Source organism: Spinacia oleracea, chromosome 2 (genome assembly GCF_020520425.1).
Source record: "Spinacia oleracea cultivar Varoflay chromosome 2, BTI_SOV_V1, whole genome shotgun sequence".
NCBI lineage: Eukaryota > Viridiplantae > Streptophyta > Magnoliopsida > Caryophyllales > Amaranthaceae > Spinacia > Spinacia oleracea.
In genome coordinates, this window is record NC_079488.1 from 101,621,320 (window position 1) to 101,633,113 (window position 11,794).

The window sequence follows — 11,794 nt, forward strand, 5'->3', positions numbered from 1 at the left end:
TGAAAGCCTATGAATGATAAGTACCTGATTCAAACCTATGCTTAATGGCATTGATTTCAACGTTACCAAAAGTATCATATTAATGGATCATTTTACTTCATAATGATATTGATTTAAATTTTCAAATAGTAGCACCAAAAGGTAGACGGATCCTATTATTTTGTGCGAGAAGACGAAGACACTATCCCTTTCTTGTGCGAAAAGACGAAACACCCCCCTATAACAGACTTTGGGCTCTATTCTGATCGACTTATTTTGACTTATTTTAGACAAAATAATTTCAAATAAGTTCATATAAATTAAGATAATATAAGTTCAGCAAAAATAAGTTTTTTTCAGACATTTTTACACACAAATAATTTTATTTCAGACAAAATAAGTTTTTATCAGATAAAATAAGTTCAGACAAAATAAGTCGAATAGAACAAAGCCTTGGTCGAAAATAGTGATATTTGAGGCGGTTACAGTGGACCTTCAAGCCGTTTAATCGAAGGATATGGGAAGCTTGACTCAATTACGCCCAGTACCAGTGGTAGGGGGTTCTTCGAGCTCGGCAAGAGGGTGAGTTTTTGGTGCACCTCGTATATTGAATAAAATGTACTCTCTAGGGGTACATTGGTAACTCAGTAAATGATTAAAAGATTAGTAAGAAAATAAGTTTTAAATTACTGTAATATTACCAACTGATATAAACACACTACAAGCACACTGCATACATCAAGACATAACAGTAAGTTACTAGCTTTCTGCAGCACGAATAAGATTAAAAAAATATATAATACCCCAAGACCAAAGCTAATCATGGGCGCAAATTAGATCATGAACAGGGTCTGAGTCATGCTTAAGGAAGTTGGTAGTAGAGTCATTTCGGCTTGAACCCAAGAAAATAAGGCCCCGGTTATACTTGATCAGCTCAGGATTTATCGAAAAATAACCACAGGCTGACAGCTTATTCAAAACAACTACCTGCACACCCATTATTATTATAACAGGAAATGATATCAACATCATCTTCTCAAGACTACATTCTACTCCACTGAGTTCACTCTCAAAGAATAACCACAACACCTTCCTAACTCATCAACAGGAAATGCAGAGTACACTAAACAAGAACTGATCACTGATAATTGGGATATCAAGGTCGATGCCTACCAAACACCTTAACTGAAATACATACCAGCACCACACTAGTCGAGGGCCGCTTCCATAATACAGACAATTGGATACAAAGTTTATAAATGTTCGACAATCTTCAGGCCTCAAAACCAAGCTGTTGCTCCAAAACACATCAGATGGAAAACTTAATGTACATGTATCTGAATGTTTCCAGAAAGCAAGAAAAATACATATGCAATATATACTTGTAGGCAAAAAAGAAATCCATACAACTTCTGAGTACTAACTTGACATGATGTAATCAATTGAAAGGAAGAGGATCATGAATCAATCATATGCAATACCTATAAAACTAAAAGCACCCGAAAATTACAAACAGGGTCAGGAGTAACCAGAACAAGGTATGTGCAGTCATAATTTACATCACTACATTGAACAAGGCACCTAAAATCAAAGTTAAAGGGTCTGGATTTGTCCTTGTGTATACATAAATTACAACCCACCCTCAATTGAGCTAAAACTCACCTCAACAGATGGGAATGAATCTATATAATCTCTCCATGTCGGAATTCACTATCCCCGCAATCTGTACTGGAATCCAATCCACATGGAGAATCATACCATTTCGGATTCTCCGGATAGAAACTATCTACCTGCAGGCTAACAAGACCTACATCATCTAAACAGTCATGCCTCATTGGCTTCGTTAGCTTTGAATCATCGCAACTTAGAATACTCTTTTCATCAAACTCACTGCTGTTTAGCCACTTGTCTGGTTTACAACTCTCACTAATCAAGTCCTTGTCACTCCTACAATCTGTCCTCATTTCATCCCATGGTACAACATCCCCCAATGACCGTCCAAAACTGTCGTCATCTTCCTCAATCAGATCAGTATCCTTCCCATCCCCGTACAACCTGTCATCATGAGGGTCATTCCAATGAGGCAAATCGCCGTCACCAACCAGCATAACATCAGAATTATTATGCTTATCACTGTCCAATCCAACCAACTTTGAAGTTTCATATCCTAACGCCCTAACCTTATTAACAATATGATACAACTCTTGAGAAACCGAATCCAATAACTCCTGAGGGAGTTTCAATATCCGACTTTCCAACAACCCAACTTCTGATTTCAACTCCTGAGCTTGCTGCAGCACAGTGTGACTGAAATCACCTTCATCCCTACCCAGGTAAGAATCACTCTCCAACTCCTCATTCACCCCATATTCTGTCTCTTGATCATTCAAAAACACCCCTTTATGCCCAACAACCCGATGCATAATCCTCGCATTCCCATCCAATGGACCAGGCTCGTGCCCTGTATGAACAGCATACAGCTTAAATACCGCCATTCCTTCCTCTTGATACACAAAACTCTTATCCTTGTCATTATAATTCGCGATAGGGACAATCGCCCTAATCCGAAACCCACACCCACACCTCTTAGATGCATACGGTTCCCTCTTCAAAACCTTTGAGTTTTTCTTACTCGAAGCGGGCTCCCCAGCCCGATGACAAGCATAATCCTTCACCTCAGCCATGAAGGGCTTATACCTAATATACTTCTGCCTAATACAAAGCACCACCTTATGCTTCTTAGCAAGCTGCTGCAACTTGTTAGGCACCTCTTTCGCCGGCACATCAAACGACTCTGTATACTCGAACCGCCTCCGTTTTGTCCTCCCCCCGGAAAACCCCCCTCCTCCGCCATCAGAAACACCAGAACAAACAAGACACGAGGAAATACAAACCCGAATAAAACTCTCGGGAATGCCATAAAACTTAGCCCCAACAGTCCAAACCTGCTTAATTTTATCAACAGTTTCTCTAAGTCCTAAGTGTTTCAAATCACTATCACAATGAGAAGATGTAACAATATCCTGCCACTGACTAACATGAGAAACAAATTGATTTGAATTATTCTTAAAGCAAAGATAACGGACACCGTTACCGTCAACGTGTGCGTTCAGCTTGTCTTGGATACGCTTCCACGCCGTTAAGTAAGCGGTGTCTTCATTCCGGTCCTTCCAAACTGACCGCCACGATTTAAGCACTTCGACTGGAGTGACTGACCGGATCTCCGCCGGAGAAGCAAGACGGTTTTCCAAAAGGCAGGAAATCATTAGGTCATGCGATTCACTGTTAAAGGTGTAAAATTGGGAGGAAATATGGGGCTCCGGATTGATTTTGGGGTCGATTGAAGAAGGATCCGCATCGTTTGAGATGGGTAGGGTTTGGGATTGAGGAATCGGTGGAGGAGGAGAGTCGGAGGAAGAAGGGGAGGAAGATGGGGAAGAGTGATGAAAGAGGAGAGAGAAAGAGGGGTTATTGTGATTGTTATCGTTGTCGATGTGGTTGTTAGTAGTGGTGGTGGTGATGGGGGAGGGTGAGAGAGAGTTGATGATTGGACGGTGGAGATTGAACGGGGGGTGATGGTGGTGGAAGTGGTGGTGGAGGAAGAAGGGATCTGGGTCATCTTCGACTTTGCTGGGATTCATGGGGGGAGGAGGAGGAGAGAGAAAGAGTTAAAGTGGTGTTTGGGTGTTTGGGTGTTTGTAGGGGAAGGAGAGTGGGGTTGATGTTGGTTGAGGAAGAAGAACTGAAGAAGGGTAGTTTCAGTTTGTCGTGGTTTTTGTCTTTTATCTGCTGATATGTAATTTGGTGTCTGACATAAGAGTGGGCCCCATGGGGTGCTTACTTTTGTGAGTCTTTGTTCATGGCTTTTCCACTTTGACTTCTTCCTCCATGACAGTTTTGTTTTTGGATAGGATCACTAGTTCACTACACGAGAGATGATATGAGAAGTGATTCAAGTGATGTACGGGGTTGAGATTATATCCGCTCAACTTGATTAATAAATCAGTTAAACATTATTCCAATCTAAGTCATAAAAGCTTAAGTATATCCAATATAGATAGATTTTATTGCACATCTAAGACTTTAAATATTTTACGATAGAACTCGATTGGTTCTCACGGACACGGGTTTTGTTTCTCTATTGGAGCAGGTTTAAGTCACTAGGTCAATAAAATACAAAGTAGTTGCATTAGTATTTTTTTATTATTTGTACTGTCTTCATTCTTTATCCACTCTGTTCAAAAAATTCAATGATCTCTAACAACGTATACCCTACTTATTTCATCTTAAAAAAATATTCATTAAAATAAAGTTTAATCAATAAACATGAGCTCCAATAAAAAAACGGAGTTAGTAAAAATAAATTCAATTCACCGAAAAACAAGCAAAGGGAATACGTAGTATAATTTACTATTTATCTTATGTAGATGCGAACTAAGTCATACAGTTAAACCTTGGAGTGTTATTCAATAATAAATTGAGAACGAAGTTTTATATAGTTATAACACCTCCCTTACATTTACACCATAAACAAGAGAAATGATTTTGGTACACCCGCTGTGAGAGCAAATCAAATTAAATCTACTTAGTAGGGTGATGATAAAGGTTACAAGTTGTCGCAAACTTATTTATTGGAGTTTAATTGGTACATATAGGTGCCACGTATGCTATGAGTCATCGTAATATTTTACTATCAATGCAATATTTTACTATGAAAATAATGTAAACAAGGTAATCAATCTAAATAAAGGAAACAATTTAATATTTTAAGATTCTCCTACCTTTTTTTGAAACATATATAATATGTTATATAAGTTAAATATTTTAATTTTCAATCTAAATCATGACACATAAGCATGTCATGTCATCGTTGTGACACGGCTTAAAGATTGCATGTTGCGACCTTTATCATTTTCGATCTACTTAAAGGTGTGTAGAAATAAAGAGAAAAAAAACGATTTGCCAAAATTAGTATAATTGTATGAACTTGGTATCATCGTATCAACTATCAAGTTATCAAACCATGTAAAATAGCCAACAAAACACGGGATGAGTCAAAGGCCCATCAGAACCAACATTTATATGGACTTAGAGCAGGATCCAATGGGCCATCAACACAGCCCAAAAGCCAAAATGTGAAACCACTTATTCCAGTCTACATGAACAATTAACAAGGGGGGTTATAATACTTCATTCCGGTAGAACATTTAGATTAGTTTGTGACAACAAAGATACAGGAGACTTAACTACTACCATTACAAAAGATTAGCATAATATGATACCCAAAAAATTTATCAAGATCATTTGCTAATTCTTCATGATCAATAGTGTGTTATTAGCAATAAATTAGTTAGGCTCGGACTTGAACTTGACTCCGGGGAGATACTTGGATACAAATTCACGAGTCAATGTTTGGAGATCACCGTCTTCAAAAATCAGATCGTGGTGTTGAAACTGCTGATAATCACTTATGTTACAATAACTTGCTAATTCTGCTGCGGTTACTGGTGGTGCTGCTGCTAATGACGATAGTGTGGGTTGCGAATGTAATGCAAAGTTGTCGAATAAAGGCATAGAAGAAGTAACTGCGTTAGTAGTGCTAGTATTGATACCAGAAGATGCTGATATTTGATCTAAACAGCAAGGAGTCGTAGGAGTCTGATGGTCTACTGCAGGGTATGTTGCCGGAAGGCGTTGTAAGGTGGAAAGTCTGGCTTGGACAAAGGCTAATTCTGCTTGCATATTCAGTACCTGCCACCAGTAAGAAACACAAATTAAAATACAAAGGACAGTGATATAAACGTAAAGGTACCGGGAATTAATGAGTCTTTGGTACAATTAAATTAAAATACTAGAAATACGTAGTCAAGAAACTAAATTAGCAAGGTAACAGTACTTTACATGAACTCCAAGTCACTCAACTACACCATTCAAATGCAGGTAAGTGATGGGTCTCATTGGCCTACTTAATTTGGAAAAGATTAAGATGCATTTTGACAAAAACAGGTGTTTCTTTTCCTTTTTTTTTTTCAGTTGCTAGAGTGGCATAATATATGGTTAATCGATATGTAGACTAGGTTCGATTCCAAGGTCTTTTATGTGAGCCTCCAACGACTAACTACCTCTTGTACGAAAACAAATTAAAAAAAGGTTGTTTTAGTGGCTTCGCCACTCCACACATTTTAAATTGATAACGAAATATCAACGGAAAAAATACTAATCCCTTTATATCTATTTGTTCTTCTTGTTTTGACTTTTTTTTGTCTCACAAAAGATTTCAAACAGGAACAACAAAAAGAGACGGAGGAAGTACTTCGTATACATATTACGAGTATGCATTACATCAAATCTGCAATATAATAAACATTATGCATTGCAATTTGAGTAAGCAACTACACAACTTTTCCACATTCTAGATCAACGTACATTCTAGTTCGTTCATTCCCCCTTCCTTTTTCTATTCTTTTATATTATTCTTTTGCCTACAATTTTGAAGAACCCAATTATTAATTAAGCAAGTGATTTTGTCAAATTAAACCGCCAAAAGTGAAGTGGCAATTTACCTAATTATAGCGGTAAAGCCTTGTTCTAGACATATACACTCTTATTTATTATAAAGGTCGGCTTGGACGGGCCATGTTATGATAAATACGGAGTACTACTTACGTAGTAGATTAAGCCAAATTAACAAAATTCAAACCAAAATCAAAGCAAAAGATGCACTTAGCTAACAATAGAATAAGCCAAAACAATGCCATAACACATTTCTAATCAAGCTCTTAAAACAATGAATAAACATTGCATAAATTTTTTATTATTGTAAAGGTTAGGACTTAGGAATGTTAAAATGTTTAGTGTTTTCCCTATAAGCTTCGTTTAATAATTTCTTTAGCCCTTTGAATTGCATGCAATTAAGAAAATTAATCGTAAAATTAAGTTAATAAGAAATTGACTAGTTTAGTTTGCGTGTTTAGAATTTAATCGTATAATTCCCTTCATTAGCTCAATGTATTTTGTTATCTTATTAAATAATTTCAGATCTTTTTATAGATTAAAAAAAAATCAGTGACGAGCATGATCCAAAATTAAAGTTAAAAAATACGTAGTACTTGTAAACAACAATTGTCTACAGCCAACAATACACTCGTTTTCCCTAAAATCTTGTTTATGTCAATGAATAAACCAGCATTGGTGTAACAAAGTCAAATTAATTAAACAATTAGTGATGACATTTTAGATTGCACGTAGAATATAATTAATTAACGATTCTCGAGCCACCAAGTTTAGCTTGATACTTCCGGCAAGTAACATATGACCTTTATCATTCATTTTTAAATCCCTAACTTAATACAAATCTAACAATAACATACTCGATCCGATAGAGCCACAAATGACAAATGACAAATGATCGACAAATGATATGGACAGATTTTGATTTAGTAAAAATTAACACAAGAAGAAGAAGATCGTAGACAAGAATGTCAAACGGAGGATTAGTAATTAAGTAGACTTTGCTAATTAAATGTTCTAGGAAACAACAAACGTACCAAACCAAAATTTATGTGCTGTACAAATTAACTAGATTTATCCAATTGCATTAACTTGGATGTTTCATGTTTGACCATGCTATTCAATAACCAAGTACAACCCAGCTAGCTACTCTTACTAGCTAGGGAGAATGGACTACCTCTTAGTTCACTGATCGTTAATGACAAAGACACACTACTCATCTCTTTAATTCGAAGATTGCTACATCTACTTAGTGTACGTTATCCTCTGTCTATTAGATGTGTACAGAATAGTCCTTTAATTCGGAGATTGCTACATCTATCTAGTGTGTGTTATCCTCTTTCTATTAAATGTGTTATGTGTACGGAGTAGTCCTTTAATTCTGAGATTGCTACATCTACTTAGTACGCGTTATCCTCTGCCAATTAGATGTGTACGGAGAAGTCACCTTGGCTCACATTAGCTCATTATTTTAATGAGTCACTGTTTATTCTTTTATTTCAGTAGAACCGAATAGATCAACCCGTTCTCATGTTGCATTGACTTAACTGTTTGGACATTATGCATGGTAAATGAGTAAAAGTTACTGTTCTTCCCTTGCTAACTACCGATTGAAGTGACAAAAAAAGTTTTGCTCGGTCCCGGTTTTCATGAATTATATTAAGCTTTACCGTTTTCGTTAATGACGATACTAATCATTAAATTTAACTTGTTTAGATTAGTAATCATTAGACTTAGGCCAGGAAAAAAAATGGAGAGAATCTTTGAATATTTCCGTTATGGGAATTTTGTAGGACATGTCAAATCTATTGTCTTACTTTGATTCACAATTTTGGTTAAAAATTATTGTCATTCCTAACAACATCACCCTTATCTTCAATTTTGACAGGAAATTTCTTACATTATCATCTGTCATTTCTCATACACTTTATAATAAGAAACAAATGAAATTTTTTATTTTATTATTTTATAAAATACTATGGACCGTTAAAATGCATTTTTATTTTTTTCCTCTTGTTTTTTTGATTAATTAATTATAATCATTTGAGAGAAAATCTATATATTAATGAGCCAATTTGTTTTTTACTAATTAATGAAAAAATGGAATAAAATCATAATTTCCTTCCTAATCCATTTTTTAATTTATATGGATCAACTAACCTATTTAATGATGATCATCAACTTAATTTTAAGAAGAATGGTCAATTATAAGTTCTTAATTCTTACCCTAATATAGTACGGACTAGTAGTGCTTGAATATGTTTGTTTACAAAAGTAATCAAGTGTAATTAATCGCCGGGTATGTTTTGAATGTTATTTTGGAGGACAAACCTCTTGAACTCTCATGTAGAGCTGGCAAAAATTGACCCAACCCACCAACCCAACCCGAACCCAACCCAATAATAAAGGGTTGGGTCAAGATTTTCAACCCGTTTAATTAAATGGGTCAACCCAACCCAACCCGTTTAATTAAATGGGTTGGGTCAGGTTGAAATTTTCAACCCGAAAACAACCCGTCTAACCCGTTTAAGTGCAAGCAAGTATGTAATATATATATGTATAATGTGATTTGAAAGATTTTATTTCTCATTTTCCCTTCAACATTGAATAATTATTTGACGTTTTGATTCATGTCAAATACATATTGAAAAATTACTTTTTGCAATGAGATATGCCATAACAAAATCACCTCGCAATTCTATAGTCAAATCAATTTACAATTAAAAGTGGGAAAAAAAAATTAAACGGGTCAACTTCAGGTCAACCCGTTTATAGTTGGGTTGGGTTGGGTTGAAAATCTCAACCCGTTTAATTAAACAGGTCGGGTTGGGTTGGGAAAATCTCAACCCGTTTATAAATGGGTCGACCTGATTTCGACCCAACCCAACCCGTTGCCAGCTCTACTCTCATGTAAGTATGTAACCTCCTAACTCTTTTTAATTAATTGTACCACGCTTACATTAAAAAAAAAAAAAAAAAAAAAAAAAAAAAAAAAAAAAAAAAAAAAAAAAAAAAAAAAGACAGTAATCAAATGTATTGTAAATTTTTCCGGTACAATTGCCATATTACTAATTCAAATTACACTACAGTATCACCTGCTTACCAAGTACTAAATTGACTTATATTTAGAAATTCATTTTCATAATAATAATAAGGATAAAAAGGTTAATGTAAAAGGGAAAGTGGAAAAGAAGTTTGAAAAGAGGTTAATTAGAAATAAGAACCTGTTGTTGGAGAGTGAATATGTGAGCAACACAGCCATAGACAGGATCACGAACCCTAGACAAAGCCTCAAAACAAAGAGTAACAACGGCGTCGAGACGGCGGTGAGCGGGGATGCGGAGGAGGAGCTTGGAAGCATTACTAGCACCAAACACCTTGTGTACGGCGGCAAAGTGGGCGGTGCCTTGCTCGGAGTCAAAGTAAGGTGCAAACACACAACCTTTTACACATTTCCTTCTTAGGTACTTGCATGCTCCACATGGGCCCCCAAGTCCCCCACCATTATTACTACTTCCTCCACCGCCATCTCCGCCGTGCCATTGGTTGTTGTTGTTTTGTTGTTGGTGGTTGCTCATTTGTGTTGCCCTCTTTAAGTTTGAGGGGTGAAGAAATTAGGAGAGAGATTGGGAGAAAGAGAAATAATGTGGGATGTGAGTTGGTATTTAAAGATAAAATAGAATGGTGGAGAATTTAATTAATTATTTAAAGGGTGTCAAAACTCTCAAAAGGGACTTTTTGTTTAATCACTATAATTTGATTAGCTTGTGATTTTTTTAAATTTTTTTCAATTTTTTTTTTTTTTTTGCAAGGGAAATAAATATTGGTGGTGGGTCATGAAATCATTTGTGGAGTTGTGCTATCCTTTAACAATTCATTTTAGTGTATTTAATTGCAATTTCACTTAAGTATTACGTCAATAATTGATTTCTTGGAGTAGGAGTTGCTTTGGCTACTATGTTTTCTTCAATTCGATTTATTTCTATTGTATTTGATTCCTTTTGTATAAATAAGTTTGGATAAGTTAATATTTCATATTGCTTATAATATTGTCAATTTTAATTTGCTCAACTTAATTGATAAATTTTGGCTATTGTCCTTTTACTTGATTAACTTTGCTCAACTTTGTACTTCATATATCCTAATATTGACAATTCCTGCAAGTGTTTTTGCTTTTTTCTACTTTTTACTTATATAATTTGGTATGATCTGATTTTGATAAGAGTGGGGTTAAAGAACACACTTATGTTTTTTCTCTTCACATGGTATGATCTAATATTTTTAATCCCTTGTATAATTTGATCAGGTTTGGTTTGAATGTTTTTTTTTTAGTCTTTTTTGCCTATTCTAATGTGTTCTGATTTTTCTAGCTTATTCTAGTGATGAGAAATAATAAGCTCAATAGAACAAAATTTTAGTCTGTATGAAGTTTAATCCTTAACCCATTAGTCATTTCCAGTCATTTCACCTTGATTGCTACTCCCTCCGTCTCTTTTTGTTCTTTACGTTTTCCTTTTTGAGTATTTCAAAATGTTTTTTACATTTCCTTTTATATTATCACAAAATGACTTAGTATTCTATCAAAATTTGTGTCCAATTATTATTTTAACCAATTAAATTCATTGGGATACACTTTTCCATTGGGACATTAAATTTTTCTCATTTCCCAATATCAGAATTTTGATAAAAATGAAAACATTATAAATAAACGTAATTTATCTTGTTTAAATAAAAAAATTGAAGAATCTCGATGCAAATTAATTAATCGTTAAAACGCGTGAAAAATACCAAACGTAAAAAAACAAAAAGATACTGAAGGAAGGAGTAGTTACGAATGAATAAAGAAACATCCACAAATGGAGTGATTAGGTTAGGTCTATGGTATTTGGTTGGTCAAGATCAAAATCCCCTTATTAGCAAAAATATAATGAGTCTTTTTGTAAAGCCTTTTACGGTAGTGTCTTTTGAATATCGGGTAATGAAGTGTGCGCACACAAAACAATGGCACAAAATGATGATGGATTATCATGATTTGGCAAATCAAAAAATCAGGAATGTTTTTTTACTTTTCAGTATTTGATCATCATCAATACATAGGCAAGGAGATGACCTAAGAATGATGATCTAGTAATATAAACATTTAATATTTAAAAAAAAAAGGAAATAAAAAAGTTATGGGAGGAAGAAATATGATTGAGAAATGAGGAGAGTTAGCTTATTGGAGTAAACTTTAAAACCACGACAACTTTGAGAGAATATATACACCCTTGGGGGTAACCCTCTTGCGTGAAGCAAACCCCTTTTC

The 11,794-nt window shown here is 35.0% G+C and overlaps 2 protein-coding genes across 2 annotated transcripts; both read right to left on the bottom strand.

The window, feature by feature from the left end:
* Nucleotides 1-1,414: 1,414 nt before the first annotated feature.
* LOC110798111 (uncharacterized) lies at nt 1,415-3,923 on the bottom strand. The gene has a single exon (XM_022003254.2). It carries the CDS (start codon nt 3,618-3,620, stop codon nt 1,662-1,664), a length of 1,959 nt encoding a protein of 652 aa, XP_021858946.2. The 5' UTR covers nt 3,621-3,923; the 3' UTR covers nt 1,415-1,661.
* Nucleotides 3,924-5,139: 1,216 nt separating this feature from the next.
* LOC110798099 (LOB domain-containing protein 31) lies at nt 5,140-10,167 on the bottom strand. The gene is made up of 2 exons (XM_022003239.2): nt 9,714-10,167; nt 5,140-5,730 (listed from the first exon to the last, which is right to left on the bottom strand). The coding sequence occupies exons 1-2, from the start codon at nt 10,065-10,067 to the stop codon at nt 5,326-5,328; spliced, it is 759 nt and encodes a 252-aa protein (XP_021858931.1). The 5' UTR covers nt 10,068-10,167; the 3' UTR covers nt 5,140-5,325.
* Nucleotides 10,168-11,794: the final 1,627 nt, after the last annotated feature.

Coding starts and splice junctions, on each gene's coding strand:
- LOC110798111 (XM_022003254.2), bottom strand. CDS start 3,620: ATGAATCCCAGCAAAGTCGAAGATGACCCAGATCCCTTCTTCCTCCAC.
- LOC110798099 (XM_022003239.2), bottom strand. CDS start 10,067: ATGAGCAACCACCAACAACAAAACAACAACAACCAATGGCACGGCGGA. Junction 5,731..9,713: donor TATTCACTCTCCAACAACAG/GTTCTTATTTCT, acceptor TACTGGTGGCAG/GTACTGAATATGCAAGCAGA.